The sequence below is a fragment of the Schistocerca gregaria genome, chromosome 1 (genome assembly GCF_023897955.1).
Source record: "Schistocerca gregaria isolate iqSchGreg1 chromosome 1, iqSchGreg1.2, whole genome shotgun sequence".
Classification (NCBI taxonomy): Eukaryota; Metazoa; Arthropoda; class Insecta; order Orthoptera; family Acrididae; genus Schistocerca; species Schistocerca gregaria.
In genome coordinates, this window is record NC_064920.1 from 375,004,816 (window position 1) to 375,030,437 (window position 25,622).

Sequence of the window (25,622 nt, forward strand, 5' to 3'; positions counted from 1 at the left end):
TCATGCTTGTACCAAACTTGGCAGGCTTAATGTCCAGAGCATGGGGTGCACTATTTCCATGTGTTACAGCGTCACCTTCCAGATTCACTATGGCCACCAGGTGCCATGGTAACCCATCGTGGTTCATAGTCGAACACACCTGGCTAGTTGCAATGCACTTTTTAATGTTTAACATGAGCTTGGACAAAAAGAGTAGGGCATTAGTTATGAAGCTCTATTATCAAACCAATGGTACTGCTGCAGCTGCACTTCGAGAATATCGTCGACTGAAAGGATTATGGAAGGGTCCTCTTTCTCCACCTGCTTTGCGGAGCATAATGAAGTTCGAATCAACTGGAGTCCTGGATGTCACTCCAGGAATAGGTCAACGACTTGTTGCACGAAAGGTGGTTGATGAAATCGCTGTTGCTACAGCAGACAATGCTGCACACAATTCCCAACAGTCAGTCACTGCGCATGCTGTCACAACAGTTGAACATCCCTTGGTCCAGTGTATGGAAGTTTCTTCAAACCATTCTCAAATGGTTTCTGTACAAGATCCGTATCATACAGCAGCTTACACTACAGGACATACAACGACTTATTGATTTTACTCTCCATTTTCTCACAAGGATTGAAGTTGATTGGGGCTGACCCTGGACAAACCTATCGTCAGATAAAGCTCATTTTTCTCTGATGTGTGAGGTGAAAAGACAGAGTGGGGGGATCTCCACGTCCATTCACTGCATATCAAGTTCCTCTGTATGGTGAATGTGTCACTGTATGGTGTGGTTACCTAGCTATGTTCATCACTGGGCCAATCTTTTTCAACAGATTGTCCCTAAATGACCAAAGACTTGCAGTGTGACAGGCTAGCATTACTGTGATATGCTTCGTCAGCATGTCATACCTGCCCTACAGAGAGAGACACATTGAACTCAACGGTTTTCATGCAAGATGTTGTCCTGCCACCCTTCACTCGTGAAGTTCACCTACTTATCTGAAACACATTTGGAAACGATCGCATTATCAGCCGATCATTTCCAAAAGCTTGGCCAACACCATCATGTGATCTTATTCTCTGTGATTTCTGGTTATGGGGCTACTTGAAGGTCAGGGCTTAGCAGGGGAACATTCACACATGTGCTGATCTGAAGCACAGCATATCAAGAGAGGTAGCCAGCATACTTATAGACATGCTTCGTTTTGCTGCGCAGAATGCAATCCTGTGCTTTCAGACTCTTCTGGACACTGATGGGAGCCATATTGAACCCCTTTTGTAGGAGTAATGATATGCTGCACCATAGCACCAAATTAAATGTTTCTGTTGAATTGATTCCGCATATTTCTCTTTTCCATGTCCATGATATTAATGCTACCAAGTTTGGTACTCGTGCAGTAATTAGTTTACATGTTATAATGTGTTAAATAGGGAAATTTAATTAAAATCATCTGGTATATTGTAAAGACGTAAGTTGAGTCTAAAGAGAGACACCACCTATCCTCTGCTGACAATGGGTGTTGAACGTTTCTGGAGATGCTTGTGCAATTTTTCGTGTCGGTGGGTACCTGGCTTTAAGCAGGGTTCACCCAAGCATCTAATGTGGCGCCACACCTTGTGACTTTCTGTAGCGACATCGTGAGTTACCGTTCACACAGGTCGCCACAAATTCTACGTAGTTACACAATTTTCAACATGACGTCAACTGAAATCATATGGGCTGGTATGAATGTTATAGTGCATGTTATAGCATTAGAACTGTGACAATAGTTAAATACAAGGAAGACGAAACTCAAATATTAGATTCGAAAATAGATTTCACATAGGGATAAGTCAGGAGCCATAAACACACTTGTAAAAGAAACAACAGACAGAGACGAAAATGCTGTCTGCAATAGCAAACTAAGAGCTGAAATGTAATTATCATATGGAGACACGCCATTCTTCCAAGATTTTACAGTCTTGATGTATTTATTGATACAAGCATTTTGAATAACTAATCTTTAGTTCAACAACTACCACATCGCATTCCGGAGCTATTTTCTGAATATAATCTACGATTTATAGATTGCTTGGTCTCACAAATCATGAAGCTTATACGAGTCGCTTTTTATGATTACATATATTAAGTTAACTGATTAATTCGTTCCAAAATTTTTTAAGGTTGTGGAATATGTCATTGGTTTACAAATATTCCCCCCCCCCCCCCCCCCCCCCCCCACACACACACACACTGCTGCAGAAAATCAAATATAGGTTGCCGTTCTTCAGTTCCAGAAGCTGTGGAAGCTTACCTGTCGACCTCTGTTTTACTTTTTTCAGTTATAAAACGAAAACACTGAAATCGAATTGAGTACAGCAGCAATTACACCACGATCATTGCGACAGAATCCTCGTCTTTCGAAATACTGTCACCAGGGTGTATCGGTGGAAGAAAAGTGGCGCAACGAATTGCTACGAAGTTGAGCTTTATGCGGCGTGACAATAGTAGCGTCTGTTAAGTTGCTAAGTTGCGCCACTAAAAGCTTGGAATTCGCACCTGCAGCTAAGTCATAACTGCAATATGCCACTATCTGTGTTGCCGGCTTCAGAACATCTTCAGGAACAAATAGTACTTCGAAGCGTAAAAGCTTTGGTCACGAATGGCCAATGACAAATGAATAACGCATAGAAGCGCGCCAATATTTCGTTTTGCAGTTCCAATGGTTGTTCGAAATGTTTAGTAAAGAGGGTTTAAGAGAGCAGTTTTTGTCGATGGGCGTGAGAATAAGTGACGTAGCGTTAATTAAATGTGAGTAATAACTAGTATCTTTTGTAGTACTGTACTTATTTTAACTATCTGTCTCATGGGTATATTATTAACGCTGTAATGTTAAGTGTAATCGATGGTCGTTTATGAATTCCTACCCTCAGTTTGTCATAGTGGCTAGTAATGATTGAGGTTAAAACACTTTCGGTCACGCGTAGTGGCACTGGAGCTCGATTCTGACGATCATGTGTGGGGATTCTTTTATCAAATATCCCACTCCCTTTTCACTTGACGTCTCGATATTTTTTTCGATGATCTTTATGTTCTGTAACAAATTTATTTTCATTGATCCCAAAGTAGTCTACAGTTTTGTACTTATTTTGTTCGTGGCAGTGTGTAGTGTTGGCTTACTCTTTCTGTATTGTCAGTAAAATTAACGTAGCTTTTATTTTTTAATTCACATTAGACTTTAGTAGAACCAATGGTTTATTTCTCTATTGGTTGGACTGTTATCAATAGGCCTACTATATCTTACGAGTATTATCTTATTGTACATGCTCATTCATTTGCTCAGTCATGTGTTCTAGAACTTATTTGTAATAAATTCTGTACAGAATGGAAATGGAAAGAGTAGGCTATACATTGTTAACTGTTGTAAACAATTTATCCTTACTCAAGGCGTGTTAAATTTGAGTGTGCCGTTCTGACATTCATTGTATCAGTTATTCAACAGTTGCTATTTAACATATTGCTGAGTTTTCAGTTGACTGCATTGAATTGTATCACAGAGATGGTCATCTGTATGACAAAAATAAGAAATGCACATTTAAAGAATATTACTGCTTGTCATGCAGCCAACAGAAAACATTTAAATGGGGGGGGGGGGGGGGTTGGTCATAGGGAGGTTGTTGGTTAACTCAGTTTTCAGGCGATCACTTTAAAAGAAGTTAATTTTGAGCCTAAAATTTGCAAAATGTAAAGAAGTTACAATGAATTTGACATAAAAATATTTCATGGTTAAACTCAATGAACTGATGATATTTTAGAACTGCAAGTCGTGTATCGTGTGAATGTAATGGGCTTCTGAACATTGTTCGAACACAGATACAGAAAGGTTGCATACTGGTGGATACAACTGAGCAACGAAATGGACAAGTATGCTCAAGTAGATTTTCATGGAAGATTAATAATACTGACAATAGGATGGGCCCCATGCAGTTTTTTAAATTAATTTACAAAAACTACTTGGTGCATTATTAAACTTCATATCATACTAGCAGAAGGGTGATTCCATGTCAGATCAACAAATGACAGTATGGTTTTAAACCTGAACATTTTGGATTTATTTAAAATTGAGTATGCATGTACTATTCATAAATACTATGGATTTTGATAAAATATTTTATAAATAAATTCTCGAAAGTCAAACATATACTGAAAGTTGGGATGATAATTGGATCACTGTCAAAAATAATTTTATATTTACGATGGTGCTGTAAAACATGTTCGAAAATTTATTTACGATACAGTCCATATCAATTCAGGCAGGCTAGGAAAAAATCTGACCTTCGTATTCTTTGATGTTATTGAATTTAACATGTGTTAAAATGAACGAATAGTAAGGAAAACACATTTTTTTGTTTTCTCTATAAAAGAATTTCTGCTACAGGATACAACCCTCCAAAAATGACACTGTGCATCACATTTTAAAGATGCGAATTTGGAAAAAATGTTAAAATGATGGATCCCTGTAACGGTTTTACATATTTTGATGTTTTATTTGAAAGATAATTGCTTGATGATTACAAAGACTTATCTGTCAAAAGTTCTTACTACAGTGTTATAAACATTTGTTATAATTTATGGAAAAAAATTTCAAAAATGCCAATATATAAATTTTTTCTTTATATATTTTTTTATATCAGTACCATATAGTTCTACATTTCCTGAAAAGGAGAGCTTCCACTTTTAGGTTAAACAGGTTTTATAAACAATTCAAATTTTTGCTGTACATAAAACATGTTTTATTGCCACATTCTAACATAATTTTAGCTTTGAAGGATAAGTGAGACTCATTTCTCAGGCATTTTAAATGGTCCCAAAATGTATGTGAAAGGTCCGAAGATGGTTTCAATTTATACAATTTCTGTGCACTCTGGTTTTTCTTCCCCCCCCCCCCCCCCCCCCTCTCCCAGTAAGAGCAGTCAGTGAACTAAAATGTGTTCCACTGCTTTGGTATAGAGTGATGCCTTCCTGTTGAACCAATAGGAATTGGAGTACTTGCAATCTTCAAACCATTGTGAACAGGAAGTGAGCACTGATGGTGATGGTGCTGTCCTTCAGGTGGAAACCTGTATCCAGCAGCTGGCCCATGTGGTGGAATAAAGTTCACAACAATTTTGTTTAACTCATAACTGGTGTCCATAATCTCTGTAATCCACCGGTCAGTCATACATAGACGCCACAAACATCCCCCTTCTCAGGTTGTGACTCTGAATATTGCACTGCTGTTTGTGAGGTGTTGGCCGAACGAACGAAATTTCTTCTTTCTTGGTCTTTGAAGTGCGTGCAGTATGAGTTTTCCCATCATTTTGAATCCAAAAAGTTTTCTAAATTCCTTTCACAGGAGTAGTTTGTTTGCACCATTCTTCTTTTTAACACGCGATCTAGTGTTAGATTTCCTCTTTGGACAAGAGAATGAGAGCTGTGGATATGTAAGATTTCACGACTCTTTTAAAATCCTCAGCATTCTGAATCGCAGCTGTATTTGGTCTGGAAAAATTTTGTTGTGTGGTGCTTCTGCATGCCTCCTGCACCATCACAAGGCTCTTTCCTGTGACCAGTAGCACTGTGTACTCAGTTGGCACAAGCGACTTACTCAATTCAAGCAGCTGGTAACGATTTTTAAAATGACTAAGAGTACCATAAGAAATAATGATGATTTTCTGTGCCCCTGTTTGTAGTTGAATTTTGCGCATTGCTAGCAAAGCATGTGCTGAGTCCTGTCCTGTGTCATCACTTCTAACTGTAACACTTGTGATCCTGTTTTGAAAATATGTCACTCCTGTAAAAATTGAAACTTGATCATTACTCCAATGATACCCTCATACTTCTTGCGGTAGAATTACAGACCACTTCTCAGCAAAATCACAATGAAGCACTAAACTTCTGAAATGAAATGTGTAGTTATCGCAATTTCTTCAGATTCTGTTGTGTTATTGCTTTCACTGACCATTTAGCATGTTCATCAGTGAAACTGCCAAAGGCAACAGTTTTCTTAACTGTTTGTTTTCCTCCCATGTTACATGTGTAATTTCTCCAGAGTTATCTGCTACGTCTTCCAGGTCAAGTGTCTGTAAAGACATTCCTCCTTTCCAGGGCAGTCACCACATTCTTGAAACAAACAAGTCTCTTGATTTACAAAGACTATTAATGACTTCACATGCCCAAGGTATCATATGTGACATGCTCCAGTGAGTTCTTGAAAGTTACCACACAAAGTTCAAAATTTACACCGTACAGACGTAAGACATCTCTTCACAACTTTCTGACCTTCGACTGTTATAGTGTCTTTTTTGTTGGCATTCTGGTGAGAACAGCCCCATATATCTTCCAGATAAAATGAGTGCACTATTTGAATTTGAGCTGCTTCTACAGGATGACCATAATAGGGATCTGGTCTTGGAAAGACTGCTTTTACAGACCTCGCATTTCTTGATTTGTCTACCATGTACTTTGATACTGATGGAATGCAGTTCAGAATTGTTTTCTTTGAAGATTTCTCTGGAATAATAGTTAAAACTTGCACCTTATCACTATAGAATGCACAATATTCAACATCTGACTTGATATTTGTGAAAAATTACTGGTTAGAGGTGCAAGAGTGCTTTGGTTCATTTTCTTCTGAAGATGGAATTTCTACTTTGAAGAGAGTGCACAGTTTTGCTGTAGTGTATTCATCCATAGCTTTCGTAATTTCTCTGCACATTCTTAGTATATAGAGATTATGAATCGACTTCACGGACCACAGTTTCTTAACAGGACTAACACCCCCCTCTGTGGTTGACTGATTGAAGGTATTTAATTTTTCCTCCATTGATGGAAAACCTGAATCATCTGTACCATGGGAGGCTTCACTTTGTTCAGATACTATCATTATTAGTCTGTATTTTTGTTTGTCTCATATATCACTCTTTTATGGATATGCAAATAGTCAGCACACTTCACTCTTTTGTGGCTCCAGTTAGAAGACATTTCAAACAGTCCTTTTCACAAAACACATTGCAACTATGTCAACTGGCAAATTCCTCACAAAAACTCAGAACTCACTGGATGATCCCAGATTTCTTAGAAGCCTCTTCAGTAAACAATTTAGCACTGAACGACTACAATACAGACACCTGCAATGAACAACCATAACAAAGAAACAGAGTGTAAGAAATATTTGCAACGAAATAACTGCAACAAAGATGGTGACTAGAAGTAACTGCAACAAATCAATAGAAATAATCATAGTAACAAAGAAATTAGTAAGAAAGAACTTTAGTGAAGAAAAATAACCTGTCCAACTTAAAAGTGGAAGCTCTCTATTACTGAGGATATAGTACTATATGGTACTAAACAACAGCAAAAAATCTAACTTTTCTGTGTTGGCATTTTTGAAAAAGGTTTTTTCCCTAAATTATAAGGAAAATTCAAAAAGCGACAGTAAAAACTTGGACAGATATGTCGGAATGGAGGATACCATTGTTACCGTTAAGCAATTGTCTTTCAAATGAAAAACTTTAATGAAATATCTAGAACTGCTTTAGTGACAGTACTCAGCAAATGCCTGAAGATGGCCTTGTAAACCGAAAACTGGTTAACAACGAAAGAAATTTTGTAGAACAAAAGCAAACCGGTGCTTTTCATTGATTATCCAGAACTGCATTTTCAAAATTCTTCAGAAATTTGCATCTTCAAAATGGTGTTTCACAGTGTCATCTTTGGAGGCCGGTATCTCAGGGCACACGGCAGGAATTTTTTTGGGGAAAACAAAAATTAGTGTTTCTTATGTATGCCAGAATTTTAACATATGCTAAATTCAATAACATCTGAGACTATGAAGATAACCCCCCTGCCTGAAGTGACACAGATCATGCCAATTGTACAGTTCACTGCAGCATTCTAAGAACCACCTAGGCCTAAATCATCTTGGTTGCATATAGAGTCTACTGTGAAATCAGAATGAATAGCTCACAACTTTGTGACCTGGAATGTTAGTTATTAAAAAAGCTATAGCTTTTGTTAAGTTAGTGTTCACATGTGTTTGGAAGGTCATCTGTTGATATCAGCTCATGAAACTCGTGGACAAGCAATTTCTTCTATTTTATTTACTTTGTACAGTTGAATCTGGCCTTTCTGGATATTTGTATACAAGCTGTCAATATGTTTGTCAGTCAGTCCATTGGCTCATATTTTTAACTTCAGCCATTGGCCTTGCTGATGTGGAATGGCTTGGTTCCTATATGCTACAGGTACCGGTAATGTAAGTACATCCACAGCAAAAGTGTATTTGTGGAGAGTAAAGAATAACCCATAGTTATTGAGAAGATAGAGCAGTTATTCCAGTTGTCACCCGGCCAAAGGTGTAGATGGTTGACTGATAAAACTTATTACTGTTTGCCAACATAGCCGTGCTGTGCTGACACAGCAAATTGCTGAAAAAAGGGGAAACTACATGCTTTGTTTTTCCCCCAAGGCCATGCAGCTATGCTGTATAGTTAGTGATGGCATCCTCCTGGGTAATATATTCTGGAGGTAAAATAATCCTTCATTTGGAACTCTGGGTAGGGTCATCAAGAAAAATGAAACTGCCATTATAGATTGAGATGTGGAATATTATATCCCGTAATTGGGTAGGTGGGTTATAGAATTTAACGAGGAGTTTGATAGGTTGAAGTCTGGTGTAGGAATTGGTGGCAGGAAGAATAGGACTACTGATAAGGTCAGTAGAAAGTGTTAGCAGAATCTTTAATCGTTTCTTTCTAGAACAACATTATAATAAATGAAAAGCACCAGTTAGCTTTTGTTCTGCAGTATTACTTTTAACACAATAAAAGTAATACTGTAGAACAAAAGCAAACTGGTGCTTTTCATTTATTCAGTAGAAAGTAATAGACTCAAAATCAAATATGTTTAATTTAGTAGTAGTCTCATGAAGAATAATAAAATGGAAACATTGGAAAGCTACTACTAACAGCATAGTGAACACATTGTCGTAGCAAAGATATACAAAATGCCAACACACGCCACAGAAGTGAAAGCTAAAAATACCATGTAGCTGCCCAGATAAAGAGGTTGAAGGAATTTGATGAGAGAGAAAGGAAAATATTCACATAGTTAAAGATGAAAAATTATTTCTGGGTGACTTGAATTTGGAAATGCGAAAAGGAAGAGTAGCAAAAATAGTAGAATGTTACACAGAGCATAATGTAGTCGTGATCAACACGTGATTTAACAATTGTGAAAGAAGGTACCTGAGGCATTAGCAGGTTTCTGATTACACAGGATGTTTATTTTAACTTGAGACAACTAAATCTTTCGAAAATGATGTCTGGTTTTTAAATAGCTGCCCTGCCACTATACACGTTGCTTGTTTCACTTGAGAGGATTATCTCCACCAATATTGTACAAAAAGCATGTTATATGTGAAAAGCTAGTATTAGTAAAGGAGACATCAGTTTGTGATAAAAGTGGCTGTGTCTTACATCCCCCTCCCCAATGAGCAGGGTCAACTTCATATTTTCAAATGGGAAACAATGTCCCCATTATTGTTTAATATTTGGATTCTATGCCAAAAGATACTATGTTACCATACAAGTAGCTTATTTGCCTAAAACATCAATGCCTAGCCATATTGTGGGTACTATAGTCACATTTGTACACTCAAGTAATGTCTGAACATCAATATCAACCATTACAACACAAAGATTTACATCTACATCATGACAAATTTGTTGGCACTAAATTGCAGGAACAGGCACACTTGGATATTTGCCAATTATAGTGCCATCCACCACAAATGGGAAACTATGGATTTAGTAAACAGTATTTTTTGGCATAGTATCCGAAAAGAAGGAAACGTAGTAGGTGAATATGGAATGTAGGTAAGGAATGAAAGAGGAAGCTGCCTCGTAGAATTTTGCACAGAGCATAACTTAATCATAGCTAACACTTGCTTTAAGAATCATGAAAGAAGGTTGTATACATGGAAGAACCCTGGAGATACTAAAAGGTATCAGATAGATTATATAATGGTAAGACAGAGATTTAGGAACCAGGTTTTAAATTGTAAGACATTTCCAGGAGCAGATGTGGACTCTGATCACAATCTATTGGTTATGACCTGTAGATTAAAACTGAAGAAATTGCAAAAAGGTGGGAATTTAAGGAGATGGGGCCTGGATAAAATGACTAAACCAGAGGTTGTACAGAGTTTCAGGGAGAGCATAAGGGAACAATTGACAGGAATGGGGGAAAGAAATACAGTAGAAGAAGAATGGGTAGCTTTGAGGGATGAAGTAGTGAAGGCTGCAGAGGATCAAGTAGGTAAAAAGACGAGGGCTAATAGAAATCCTTGGGTAACAGAAGAAATATTGAATTTAATTGATGAAAGGAGAAAATATAAAAATGCAGTAAATGAAGCAGGCAAAAAGGAATACAAACATCTCAAAAATGAGATCAACAAGAAGTGCAAAATGACTAAACAGGGATGGCTAGAGGACAAATGTAAGGATGTAGAGGTGCATATCTTTATGGGTAAGATAGATACTGCCTACAGGAAAATTAGAGACCTTTGGAGAGAAGAGAACCACTTGTATGAATATCAAGAACTCAGATGGAAACCCAGTTCTAAGCAAAGAAGGGAAAGCAGAAAGGTGGAAGGAGTATATAGAGGGTCTATACAAGGGCGATGTACTTGAGGACGGTATTATGGAAATGGAAGAGGATGTAGATGAAGATGAAATGGGAGATACAATATTGCGTGAAGAGTTTGACAGAGCACTCAAAGACATGAGTAGAAACAAGGCCCCCGAAGTAGACAACATTCCATTGGAACTACTGATGGCCTTGGGGGAGCCAGTCCTGACAAAACTCTACCATCCAGTGAGCAAGATGTATGAAACAGGCGAAATACCCTCAGACTTAAAGAAGAATATAATAATTCCAATCTCAAAGAAAACAGGTGTTGACAGATGTGAAAATTACTGAACAATCAGTTTAATAAGCCACAGCTGCAAAATAGTAACATGAATTCTTTACAGACGAATGGAAAAACTAGTAGAAGCGGATCTCGGGGAAGATCAGTTTGGATTCCGTAGAAATACTGGAACACGTGAGGCAATACTGACACTGACCTTACGACTTATCTTTAGAAAAAAGATCAAGGAAAGGCAAACCTACGTTTCTAGCATTTGTAGACTTAGAGAAAGCTTTTGACAATGTTGACTGGAATACTCTCTTTCAAATTCTGAAGATGGCAGGGGTAAAATAAAGGGAGCGAAAGGCTATTTACAATTTGTACAGAAACCAGATGGCAGTTATAAGAATGGAGGGACATGAAAGGGAAGCAGTGGTTGGGAAGGGAGTAAGACAGGGTTGTAGCCTCTCCCCAATGTTATTCAATCTGTATATTGAGCAAGCAGTAAAGGAAACAAAAGAAAAATTCGGAGTAGGTATTAAAATCCATGGAGAAGAAATAAAAACTTTGAGGTTCGCCGATGACATTGTAATTCTGTCAGAGACGGCAAAGGACTTGGAAGAGCAGTTGAACGGAATGGACATTGTCTTGAAAGGAGGATATAAGATGAACATCAACAAAAGCAAAATGAGGATAATGGAATGTAGTCGAATTAAGTCGGGTGATGCTGAGGGAATTAGATTGGGAAATGAGACACTTAAACTAGTAAAGGAGTTTTGCTATTTTTGGAGCAAAATAACTCGTGATGGTCGAAGTAGAGAGGATATAAAATGTAGACTGGCAATGGCAAGGAAAGTGTTTCTGAAGAAGAGAAATTTGTTAACATTGAGTACAGATTTAAGTGTCAGGAAGCCATTTCTGAAAGTATTTGTATGGAGTGTAGCCATGTATGGAAGTGAAACATGGACGATAAATAGTTTGGACAAAAAGAGAATAGAAGCTTTCGAAATGTGGTGCTACAGAAGAATGCTGAAGATTAGATGGGTAGATCACATAACTAATGAGAAAGTGTTGAATAGGATTGGGGAGAAGAGAAGTTTGTGGCACAACTTGACCAGAAGAAGGGATCGGTTGGTAGGACATGTTCTGAGGCATCAAGGGACCACAAATTTAGCATTGGAGGGCAGTGTGGAGGGTAAAAATCGTAGAGGGAGACCAAGAGATGAATACACTAAGCAGATTCAGGAGGATGTAGGCTGCAGTATGTATTGGGACATGAAGAAGCTTGCACAGGATAGAGTATCATGGAGAGCTGCATCAAACCAGCCTCAGGACTGAAGACAACAACAACAACATCCGAATACTGAACAAAACTTGTGGAGAGGTGGTTCCTATTTGGCAAAATTTGACACTAACCACTCAGGGAGTGATCAGGAGATGGCAAGTTGTAATACAGACATACATCACATTTATTAATGTTAAACTTTTCACCTACAGATTTTTTCATACAATGTTGTTGGAGGTATTTATCTGAAGTTGAAAGTAACAACCTATATAATGACAAGACAGCAATTTAAAAACCAGATATTAAATTGTCAATCAAATTCTGACAGTCAGTTCAGCACAAAGCCTTGAAGAAAGCTACTTACAATAGTGGGCAAAATGTTGGACACACTTATGTATTGACAATGCAATCAACAGTCCTGAAGAATTTTGACACAATTGCTGCAAAAACCTATGCTTACAGATGTTAAATTTTTAGTCATTTCCAGGGACAAATGTGAACTCGGACCATAATTTGTTGGTTACCAACTGCAGACTAAGACTGAAGAAATTGCAAAAAGGTAAGAGACAGAGGTAAAAACCTTGACTTGGTTTTGTTCACACAAAGCAAAGGTCGGTTAGCTCAAATTATGCATTCTGAGGCATGTAGAGGGAGACAGTCAGGAATACAGTAAGCAGGTTCAAATGAATGTATGTTGCAGTAGATATGTAGAGGTGAGACTTGTGCAGATTGTACTTGTGGAAGAGCTTCATCAAACCAGTCTTTGAAATGAAAACAACACAAATGATGACGACATAGTACAGTCATAAAGCTTACATTATTCATCTGGAATGAAAACTTGCCTACTTGTATATTTTGATAAGTTTGGTGATGTCTCGTTACTGTCACTCAGTGTAATATCCACTCGATTGCTGGTTCTTAATTTTTCGAAGAGACTAGAATAATATATAATATGCAGATTTGCAGCAGTTTGAAGAAACAATAATAAAATTATTTTTGTAAGTTCATATCATATTTCTCAAATCTATAGAAAACTACTTACTTTGCACATATTTCTCCATATAGTAAGATGATGATGCCAAATTAAATTGTTTAGATTAGCTGCGGGTTCATATCACGTAGTTGAAATCTGCCCTCGAGAGTTCATTGAAATCTGTCATATGTGCAGTGTTTAAGGTTGGAGCACTATTACCACTTTCAGAAGTGTGTTTAAAGTGATTCTTGATTCTCAAGAATCACATCATATACCTTTACTGTGTTTAAAGTGGTTTGTCGTGTAGTTAGATTCAGTATATCCTAATTAATTCAGTGAATAAATTTCATTTGCCTTAGTTAGTCATCTTCATTGTGGTCTGTGTAGTAAAGGTAGTCTGAAAGGTGATTTGACGAAACTCTCCAGAGTCTTCTATCCTGTGCGAGTCTCTCTCTATTTGCTTACTCTGTCTCACTGATTCCCTGTGCGAATTTTACTTTTCAGTGTTAAATTCTGTCCATATCCTCCTGGACAGTCTTTTTTGTAGCACCACATTTTAAAAGATGGTATTTTATTGTTGGTTGAACTGTTTAACATTGTCATTTTATTTCTGTACAAGGTTACAATCCACACAAATTACTTCCAGAAAACACTTCCTAAAACATTAAATTTATGTTCAATGTTATTGAATGTCTCTTCAGAAATGATTTTCTTCAAATTGCCAGTCAACATTTTTTATTGTCTCTACTTCGGTGTCATTAGTTACTTAATTGCCCAAATAGCAAAACTACTACTACTACTACTTTATAAATTCCATATTGTAATCTATTTCCTTGGCATCACCTGATTTAATTAGACTACATTCCACTACCCTTGTTTTCCTTTCTTGGTTGATGTTCATTTATATCCACTTTTCATGACACTGTCCACTATTTTCAACTGCTTTTCCAGACCCTTTGCTGTCTCTGAAAAAATTAATGTCATCAGCAAACCTCAGAAATTTTTATTTATTCATCATGAACTTTCATTCCCCCCCCCCCCCCCCTTTTTTTTTTACTTGCTCAGTGTCAAGATACTGTAATATTGGGAATAGGCTACAATGCCGTCTCACTGTCTCCTCAACCACAGCCTCCTTTTTATATTTGAATCTTATAACTGCAGCCAGCTTTCTGCCCAAGCTGTTAAAACATATTGCTCCTTGTATTTTATCCCCGCTACCTTTAGAATTTCAAAGAGTGTATTCCAGTAAACATTGGTGAAGGCATTCCCTAAGTCCACAGATGCAGTTATTATAGGTCTGCCTTTCATTATCTTCTAAGGTAATTCATAGGCTCAGTATTTTCCTGCGTGTCCCTCCATTTATCTGGAATCCAAACTGATCTTCTTGGAGACAAGCCTCTATCAGATTTTCTGTTCTTCTACCGAGCGAGGCGGCACAGTGGTAGCACACTGGACTTGCATTCGGGAGGACGACGGTTCAATCCCGCATCCGGCCATCTTGATTTAGGTTTTCCGTGATTTTCGTAAATCACTCCAGGAAAATGTTGGGATGGTTCCTTTGAAATGGCACGGCCGATTTCCTTCCCCATCCTCCCCTAATTCGATGAGACCAATGACCTCGCTGATTCGTCTCTTCCCCCAAGCAATCCATCCAATTTTTATTCTTCTGTAAATAATTTGTCAGTATTTCCCAACCAATAACGTTTGGATCTAGTATTTCAGTGATAATGATGTTCATCAACACCTGGTGCCTTTGGAAATAGAATTATTGTGGTTTTCTAAAAGTCTGAGGGTATTTTGCAAGTTCCATATATCTTGCACTGCAGTTTTTTCATTGTTCTCTCCCTTAAGGATATCAGTAGATCTGAGGGAATGTTGTCTACTCCAGGAGTCTCATATCAGTTTACATCTTTCAGCGTTCTGTCAACTTCTCGTAGCATATCATATTTTATCTTCATCACTTTCCTCTAAGTTAATTCTCTCATGTAGTCCCTTTATAAACGTGTTCCACATTTCAACTTTACCTTCTTTTTGTAGTACTGCTTTCCAACAAAGTGCTTGACATTCGTACTGCTGCTTTTTCTTCTCCAAATGTCTCTAATTTTCCTGTAAGCAGTATCTACCTTTTCCGTGGTATACAGGCTTTTATAGACTTGCATATATCCTGTAGCCATTCCTATTAAGCCATTTAGTACTTTATCAGTCTTACTTTGTCGACTTCTGTAATCCCTTTTGACTGCAACATTTACTGCATTTTTACATTTTCTTCTTTCAAGAATTAAATTCAGCATCTCCTGTGATGTTGCAAGATTTCTATTAAGATTGGCGTTTTTATTTATTCCTCTGTTTCCTTCACTATTTAGTCTTACAAACCTACCCATGTGTTCTAACCTACTCATTTTCCCTGTTTTAGTCAATCATTTCCTAATGCGCCCTTTGAAACTCTTGTTTCTTTCAGCTTATCCAGTTCTGAACTCCTTGGTTTTGTGTAATCGTGCAGTTTTCTCTGTTTTAATATGCAGTTCATATCCAGTAAATTACGGACAGTCCACATCTTCACATGTAAGACTCCCTGTGGACCTGGGGGTTAGAATAGGCCCAAGGTATTACTGCGTGTTGTACAAGGTGATTAAAAGGAGTTTCATACATTTCGGCCTTTATGTGGTGGTCCTCCGTAGGATTTGACCTCCACTCTTCAAAAATTTTTCCGAATAGCGAACCAATTGGGGAAGGGTGCCTTACAAGGTGCGTCGTGTCCAGAGTGCATTAAGATCTTTAGCCTACTTTCTCGTCGTCGCATTGCCCATTCTCCATCTCCTGGGTGAGGACACATTCCTGGGTGCGTTTTCCACCATGCACTATGCAGTGTCGATTTCTGCGTCGACGATGACCATGGACTTCTTTTCGCCTGATATCCAGCATGCTACCCAGTATGTTGTGGTGGGGTCGCCATGTGCCCTCTTGGTTGTAGCCTCCCGACCACACACGGATCGCTCTGCTGATGCCTGCACTGTTAACTTCCCACGTATGCCAAGGGGTAGATGCCCATCCCTGTGGGGTATAGAGACTCCCTGCAGTGGCCATCCTGCCAGGTGGCTGGGTGGCGCCAGTGGGGAGGGCTTCTGGTCGGAGTTGGTGGCATCAGGGCAGATTATAGGTGATGAAGTGTAGTCCATCATCTCTTGCTGGTGGTGAAACACCAGCAGTCTATAAGCGATCAAGAGATCCATTCAACGCACAGAAATACGACCGCAAATCGTTCCCCTCCCTGGCCACACTGTGGGAGCAATGTCAGGCTAAGGATGGCAGCAGATCTTATTCGCCCCGGTGCCTTGTATGTCAGAGAGCTGATGGGGAATCTTTCATGACGATGAAGCCTCAGTTTTTTGTTGAGCATTTAGAGGACAAATTCCGGGAGGTGGAGGGCTTGTCCAAAATGAGATCTGGGTCAGTCTTGATCAAAACAGCATCCTCTGCCCAGTCATGGGAGCTACTCACTTGTGACAAGCTGGGGGATGTTTCTGTAGCCATCACACCCCATAACAGCTTAAATATTGTCCAGGGTATCATATTTCACAGAGACCTTCTTTTGCAGTTAGACGATGAGCTGCGAGCCAGTTTAAAGTGTCAAGGTGTACATTTCGTGCGGCATGTCCACCGGGGCCCAAAGGATAATCAGGTTGCCACCGGTGCCTTCATCTTGGCCTTTGAGGGTGATACATTGCCCAAGAAGGTCAAGGTGACAATCTACCAGTGTGGTGTAAAGCCCTATATCCCTCCCCTAATGCGGTTTTTAAAGTGCTGGAAGTTCGGTGATAAGTCTTCCCGCTGTACTTCCAGCATCACTTGCCAAGTTCGCAGATGCCCATCACATCCCAGTACTCCATGTGCCCTGGCTCCCATCTGTGTCAACTGCAGAGAGCACCATTCCCCTTGCTCGCCTGACTGCAGGATTCTCCAGAAGAAAAGGAAAATCATGGAGTAACAGACCCTGGACTGACTGACGTACACTAAGAGGCTAAGAGAAAATTTGAATGCCTGCATCATGTGCGTGTGACATCTTATGCTGCCAATACAAGAGTTCTCACTCCATCAGCTCTGCCAACCCAGGTCACCTCTCACACCTGGAAGACTACACCTGCCCCCTTGATGGTGGGTGGCATTTCCCTCCCCGTTGCTCCTGCACCACCTACTTCGGGAGCAACACCCCTCTCTCCCCCCAACCATTGGGGACGTCCGTCCTCAGTTCTAAGCTGGAGAAGCATAAGTATCTCGCTAGGAAATGATCCCTTGTCACTCCCTTCCCAGGTTTCTTCTAGCGGGAAAGAAGACACCCGTCAGGGAAACCCAAGGAGCAGCAAGAGAAATCCAAAAAGAAAACCCCTAAGACCAAGGAAATTGTGATGGCACTCACATCACTGCTGCCTATGAGCTCTGCAGCTGAGGATGGGTGGAGATTTTGGCATCCACTGAGGACCTAGATCTTGTCAGACACAGTGGATATAGACTGCTTAGGCAATAAGTCAGTGGCGGCAGGTGACTCTGAGGTGTAAACTGCCACAGTGAATGTTCCATGCCTTCCCAGTCTCACGATGATGTTATCCTCCAGTGGAATTGCGGTAGGTTTTCCCACCACCTGGCTGAGCTATGGCAACTGTTAAGCTTTACACCTGCTATCTGTATTGTTCTCCAGGAAACCTGGTTCCTAGCAAAGTGGACCCCTGCCCTCCATGGTTTTAAGGGATATTACAGAAACCATAGCGACTATAATTGAGTGTCCGGTGGATTTTGCGTTTATGTCTTAAACTCGGTCTGTGGTGAACATGTGCCCCTTCAAACCCCTCTTGAAGCTGTGGCTGTCAGAATGAGGACAACACAGGATGTAACTGTCGGCAATGTATATCTTCCTCCAGACGGTGCAGTACCCTTGAATGTATTAGGTGGCCTGATCGACCAGCTCCCTAAACATTCCCTATTTCTGGGAGATCTGAATGCCCACAACCCCTTGTGGGGTGTTACCTTGCTTACTGGCCGAGGCAGAGATGTCTAAACTTTTGTCGCAATTCAACCTCTGCCTCTTAAATACTGGGACAGCCACACATTTCAGTGTGGCTCATGGCAGTTACTACGCCATTAATTTATCAATTTGCAGCCCAGGACTTCTCCCTTCCATTCACTGGAGAGCACATGAAGACCTGTGTGGTAGTGACCAATTCCCCATCTTCCTGTCACTGCCCCAGCATCAGGAACACAGACACCTGCCCAGATGGGCTTTGAACAAGGCGGACTGGATAAATTTCACCTCTGTGGTCAGGGCTGAATTTCCCTCACATGGTAACATCGATCTGATGGTTGAGCAGGTGACTGGCACTGTTGTTTCTGTGGCAGAAAACGCTCTTTAGGGTGCACGAGGCATAAGGCAATCTCTTGGTGGTCGCTGGAAGTCGATGAAAAAATTAAGGAGTGTCGGCAAGCTCTACAGCGGCATAAACAGCACCCTTCCCTGGAGCACCTTGTAGTCTTTAAACGGCTCCTTGCACGTGTTCACTATGTTATCAAACAATGGGAGGAGGCGTGTTGGGAGAGATAAGTCTACACCATTGGGTGCCAAACGTCATCTTCCCAAGTCAGGGCAAAGATCAAATGTCTTTTCGGGTACCAGGCCCCAACAGCTGTCCCCCAGTGTTACCATAAATGGCGAGTTATGTACTGGTGCAAACTGATTGCTGAGCACTTTGCTCAAGCCTTTGCGTCAGAGAATAACTCCCCAGCCTTTTGCACACTCAAATGGCTGCTGGAAGGGAACGTCCTTTTTCACTACATGCTGCAGTGAATTCTATAATGCCCCATTTACAGTGTGGGAGCTCCTCAGTGTCCCTGCACATTGCCCTGACACAGCTCCTGGGCCTGAATGCATCCATAGCTGGATGATTAAACATCTCTCATCTGACTAAAAGCGACATCTTCTCTTCATCTTCAATCGGATCTGGTGTGATGCGTCTTTCCATTACAATGGTGGGAGAGTATCATTATTCCGGTGCCCAAACTGTGTAAAAACCCGCATGACGTGGACAACTATCCGCCCATCAGCCTCAACAACATTCTTTGTAACTGCTGGAACGTATGGTGTAGTTGGGTTGGGTCCCGAGTCACATTGCTTGCTGGCTGCGTGTCAGGGCAGCTTCTGCCAGGATCGCTCTACCACTAATAAATTTGTGCCCATCAAATCCGCCATCTGTACAGCCTTTTCCAGATGGCAACACCTGATTGCCATCTTTTTTGACTTAGATAAAGCATACTACACGACTTGACATCATATCCTTGCCACATTGCATGGGGGGGGGGGGGGGGGAATCTCCGGGGACCACTCATGATCCAAAACTTCCTGTTGCTCTGTACTTTCCGTGTCCAAGTTGGTGACTCCCATAGAGCCATCCATATCCAGTAGAATGGAGTCTGTATTGAGTGTGTGTCTATTTTTAGTGGCCATTAATGGTTAGCTGTCGGGCTGCCAGTCTCACCTCCTGTGTATGCAGACAACTTCTGCCTTTCGTACTGCTACTCCAGTACTGTTCTTGCTGAGTGGCACCTCCAGGGAGCCATCCACAAGGTGCAGTCTTGGACTCTGGCCCACGGCTTCCAGTTTTCAGCCGCAAAGTCATGTGTTACGCACTTCTGTCGTCGTCGTACTGTTCATCTGGAACCCACACTTTACCTTAATGACGATCTACTCTCTGTAGTGGAGACATATCAATTCCTAGGACTGTTTTTCGACACTCGATTGACTTGGCTCCCTCATCTTCATCAGCTTAAGCAGAACTGCTGGCAGCACCTCAGCGCCCTCCGTTGCCTGGGCAACACCAATTGGTGTGCAGAAAGCTCTACGCTGCTGCAGCTCTACACAGTCCTTGTGCAATCCCAAATAGACTACAGGAGTGTGGTTAATGGTTCGGCAGCACCTTCAGCATTGCCTTTACTCGACCCTGTGCACCACTGTGGGGTTAGATTAGTGACAGGATCTTTTAGGATGAGCCTGGTGACCAGCGTACTGGTGGATGCTGGTGTCCCTCCACTGCTCGCCAGTTATGCAGCATATTTCCATAGTTCCCCTGAACATCCGAATTACTGTCTCCTTTTCCCACCCGCTGCAGTCAATCTTCCGCATTGGCTGCCCAGATCGGGGCTAACGATTACGGTTCGTGTGTGGTCCCTTCTCTCCGTACTGGAGTCTTTCCCTTTACCACCATTGCTTGCGGTCCCATTTATGTACGCCTCCGTGGTGTACACCTTGGCCACAGTTTCGTCTGGACCTTTTGCATGGCCCTATGGACACCATTAACCTCGCTGCTCTCCACTGTCACTTCCTCTCGATTCTTGACGTGTTCCGCGGCTTTGAAGTGGTTTACACTGATGGCTCAATGCTTGATGGTCATGTAGGCTTTGCATATGTTCATGGAGGACATATTGAGCAGCACTACTTGGCAGTTGGGTGCAGCATTTTCACTGGCAGCCATATCTCGTGCTGTTGAGTACATCTTCTCCTTCCATGGCGAGTCATTTCTCCTGTGTACTGACTCATTGAGCAGCCTACAAGCTACCTACCCTCACCGCTCTCTGGTAATGTCCATTCAGGAGTCCATCTATGCCCTGGAACAGTCTCACCGTTCTGTGGTGTTTGTCGGGACCCCAGGACATGTCGGAATCCCTGGCAATGAACTTACCAACAGGCGACGCGGAAACCGCTTCTGGAGATGGGCATCGCTGAAGCTGATCTGCGTTCTGACTTACACCACAGGGTTTTCCGGCTTTGGGAGATGGAATGGCATGACAGCACGCTCAACAAACTGCATGTCATTAAGGAGACTGTGTGGAAGTTTTCCATGCAGACCTCTCGCAGGGAATCAGTTGTCCTCTGCCGGCTCCGCATTGGCCATACGTGGGTAACGCATGGTCACCTACAGCGGTGCAAGGACCCACCTCAGTGTCGCTGTGGCTCCCAAATGACAGTCGTCCACCTCTTGGTGGACTGCCTACTTTTAGCTACACTGTGGCAGACTTTTATCTTTCCCAGCACTCTGCCTTTGGTGTTGGGTGACAATGCCTCCACAGCAGCTTTAGTTTTACATTTTATCCGTGAGTGTGGGTTTTATACTTCTATGTAGGTTTTAGTGCATGTCCTTTGTCCCTCTGTGTCCTTCACCCTAGTGCTTTTAGGGTGGAGGTTGTAATTTGTTGCAGTGGCTGGCTTTCCTTTTTTATTCTCGTGGTTGGCCAGCCACTGTAATCTGCTTTCATGTTTTGCGCTCTTCTGTTTCTCTGTTGTTTTCTTGTCCTCTCTTGTTTGTTTTTAGTATTTGTTGCCTTCCCTTAATCCTTGTGGCTTTTCCTTTCTTTCCCTTTTGTGTTATGTGTTTTGTCCATTTTACTCTCACACTTGTGGCATTGTTTTATTAGGAATGTCCTTGTAGTTTGAACCCTTCTCTCACTTTTAAACCTACCCATCTTCACCTGGAAGTATCTTATAGTGAGAATCCAGTTCTGAATTATTTACCATTCTGTAAGCAAGCTGAAATCTCTAGTCTATTAGTCTTTTCTACGAATACAGATTTGTTTTGCAATTCTTAAACCATGTGTTAGTGACAATACTCTTCTCAAGTATGCAACCGCATAATGCAGTCATCTTGACATAATGTTTTAAAGGACCAACCTGCTACCATCTTCAGGTGGATGTGCTGGTTCATGATCTCACCAGAACTGAGTTTCCAACAGAATCGGCAGCTCCTCGAATTTCAGTTGACTCCTTTAAAATACATTCTCAGTGGAGAGGAGTGTGAGAGTTCATGTGCATCTCATTACACATAATCTTATTTCTCTCAGTAAGGCTGGTCTGCCATTGCAGGTTTCTCTGGCTAGAACAAGTGAGTTTGACAACAGTGCTCTACATAAGTCATAAATATTGCGGTAGTTTGGCTAATATAAATGATGCAACAGTGGCAAGGAATTCTATATACTCCAGGTTTCCTCAGTCCCAAATCGTACTTCACTGATCGAAGAAGTCTTGTGATCGTTGGCAGTGGCATAAATCTACTTTTAATGTCGAATCTTCTCAAAATTTTCTAGGATATTGCCAGCAGAGGCAAAAAAAAAGTAAAATAAAATGTCCTCTAATGGTTCCAAAAGGCTGCACTGAAGAGCAGAATATATTTGTTGGTCAGTATAACCATTTTGCTTAAAAACAACTTTACAGTGATCCAATTTCTGCATCAAGTGTCCCAAGTTAGAGATGAAATAAGCTCTCTTCACCAAAGTGTGTAAGACCGTGTGTGTTGGTGTGGTGAATGACAACTGGTAGCTTTAATATATATTGACAACTTTCCATGCTGAATCACATCATGGTAAATATTAGGGATTTAGCCACAGCTAAATACAGATATAAGCCTCTAAATAGCTAAAAAATTCATTGCACTATTGACAGCCTGGGTTTGACCAACCACTGCTACTTTTCATATGACCCAATCACACCAAAATTCCAGAGGGTTATTCCTACCTATGATGTCTGTATGTGAATGAAATTTAATTAACATTGGATGCCTAGATGAAAAGATATGCATCCACAGATTTGGTCCAAATTTTCTACGTGCAAGTTTTAGGGTATTTTTTTGGGGGGGAGGGGGGTAGTATCTAAATTGTCTTGTTTAGCCCTTTTTTTTTTTCCTTGCCTCAGCTGGAAGGAGTGTGCTTTAAGCTTTCAAAGCTATATTGTTTAATTTCTGGACCTTGCATGTTGATGAGTAAGAATATCTTTCAAAAGTAGGGAAAATGGATTAAAATTAATAGATTTTGAAGTTGTAAATAAAAAATGTGTAATTGCAGTGTCTTTTAGTAGTATAATATTTGCCTGTGGTTTCGGAAAATGGTTCAAATGGCTCTGAGCACTATGCGGTTTGGGAAATGTAGCTATGCTAATAAGAAGTGTTTTACATTATTTTACCACATAGAATATAAGTATAATAAAACCTCACAAAATGCTCTTAAGATTATAAAATTTAGATGATCATAATGGAACACTATGTTGTGTTAGAATGTTTCAACAGTGCAGTGCTCACCTAAGGCGGGTGCGCTCCCCTGTGAAAGGGGCCCCCAGTTGGAAGGAGCGCAACATCAGAGACACTGACAATCATGGGGGTTTCCTCACGATGACTCGTACATCCTCTCCATTGACGTCGACGATAGGTAAACGTAATGGGGCTACTGATTTTGAAGACCCCGCTGCACTGCGGTTCCTTGTGGTATCACGTACTGAAGATGGTCAGTTCTTTGCCACGGTCAGTTCATTTATTATTCAGAAAGATGTTGATGCGACTGCTGGCCCTGTGAAATCCTGCTTTCGTTTATGGAATGGTACTTTACTTTTGGAGATGTCTTCTGTTTCTCAAGCACACCACCTTCTTGCTGCCTCGCTTCTCCACGACTACCCTGTTCGTGTCGAAGCACATGGAACTTTGAATTCTTCCCATGGTGTCATTTACACCAGGCTGCTTGAGTCTAAGAGGCTGAAATATAATCTGATCTCTCTGATCAGGATGTCATTGCCATCCATCATGTAATGAAAAATGTCAATTCCTCCTTGATGCCCACCCGCACTCATTTCCTCACCTTTGATAGGGTGGTGCTGCTGTCCAAGATTAAAGCAGGCTACGAAATAATCACAGTCCGGCCATACTTTCTGAATCTGATGTGCTGCTACCAGTGTCATTGGTTCAATCACACTAGAACATCTTGTCGACATGCAGCCAAATGCGTAACTTGTGACTGGGATGCACACCAGGGAGAATGTCCGCCTCCTCCTCCCCACTGCATCAACTGCAATGGCAGCCATGCCACCTCCTCTGGGGATTGCCCCATGTATCTAGATGAGGGGTCTGTTCGAGATTCGGGTAAAGGAAAAAGTGCCTGACCCAGTAGCTTGCAAGTTACTGGTTAGTTGCAAACCCTGTGTTCTACCGTATGGCACTTATTCAGTTTTCGTTACCCCTTACCCCATGAAGGACATGGCTACGCAGACATGTGACCTCAAATTTGGCTCTGAGGTTGTGATGTTGCCCAGTGTCAAGATAGCATCGCCATCCCCCCCATCCCATTGCACAACAAACTGTCAAACTATACCCTAAAGGGTTGCAGCTACCCTCTACACAACCGGCAGGTAGGAAAGGACAGAAGGAGTATTCCCAAGAAGACTTCCTCCGTCCCTCCAGCCAAACAACACCTAAGTCTCCCTCTAATCAGAAGGGCTCGAAGAAGTTCGCTAAAGACAAACCGTCTTCTCCTTCACCTACTCGAAGATCCTGCTCAATGGAGTCGCCATGTGGTCACTTAGTCCGGCTGGCCTCTGTCTCACCGGTGCCCACAACCAACCGTTTTTCTGTGTTGGACTCCAGACCGACCACACAAGCACGCCGATGCTTCTGTGGACACCATGGAGCAGGATCCTCCTCCTTCTGTGCCCTCTAGTAGCGACTCTCCATCAGCTGTCCCTTGGTGACCACAGAGTTAACACCCCTACATCTCTTCATCCTCATGACTATCCTCCAATGGAACGTTCGTTGCCTTCGGTCCCACAAAGAGGATTTATGGCTGCTTCTAGCGTTGCAGCATCCGCTTGTGCTCTGCCTTCAGAAGTCAAAATTGCGCCCTCAAGACCACTTTATGCTTATACATTAGTTACTGATTTCGTTTTGACCTTCCCCCTGAGGTCGGCATCCCATCTCATGGAGGCGTCATGCTGCTTATACGGGATGACCTTCATAGTCGACCCATCTCACTGACTACCTGCCTTCAAGCTGTTGCCGTTCGCCGTTTCCTTCCCCGCCTGACTTTCTTTCTCTGTACCATTTATGTGCCTCTGTCCTTCGATGTCACCAGGGCAGACTTCTTTCAGCTTATTGGGCAGCTACCTCCACCGTTTTTGCTACTCTGAGTTTAATGCACATCATCCCCTTTCGGGTTCTCCCAGGGCCGGTCAGAGAGGTGGCTGACATTCTTAACCAAATCAACCTCTCTGTCTTAACACTGGAGCACCCACTTTCCATTCTGACTCCTCACACACATATTCCCATTTTGGACGTATCCTTTTGCACTGCCCAGCTTGCCCATCGTCTTGAGTGGTCTGTTCTTCCTGACGCCTACTCGAGCACCATTTCCGGTGTGCTCTGTCTGCTGACTCCTACATCATCCACATGCATACCCAAGTGGCAGCTTACTAAGGCTAACTGGCAGCTTTACTCCTCCCTGGTGACCTTCAAAGAACAAAGAGTTCCTCATTTGTGATGACCAGGTGGACTGTCTCACCAATGTTATCCTTGCTGCTGCAGAAAGTTCCATTCCTCACACTTCCTCTTCACCATGTCATGTCCCAGTCCCTTGGTGGACTGAGGCATGCCGTGACTCAATTCG

General features: G+C 41.4%; 1 protein-coding gene across 1 annotated transcript in view; it reads left to right on the forward strand.

Annotated features, from left to right (window-relative positions):
• The first annotated feature begins 2,466 nt into the window (after positions 1-2,466).
• The window catches only part of LOC126347233 (DNA polymerase alpha subunit B), an 89,981-nt gene continuing 66,825 nt past the window's right edge, over positions 2,467-25,622 (forward strand). Inside the window, exon 1 of the mRNA XM_050002253.1 lies at positions 2,467-2,771. Coding sequence (XP_049858210.1) covers positions 2,696-2,771 — 76 coding nt within the window. The 5' untranslated portion in view covers positions 2,467-2,695. The remainder of the gene's footprint in view (positions 2,772-25,622) is intronic.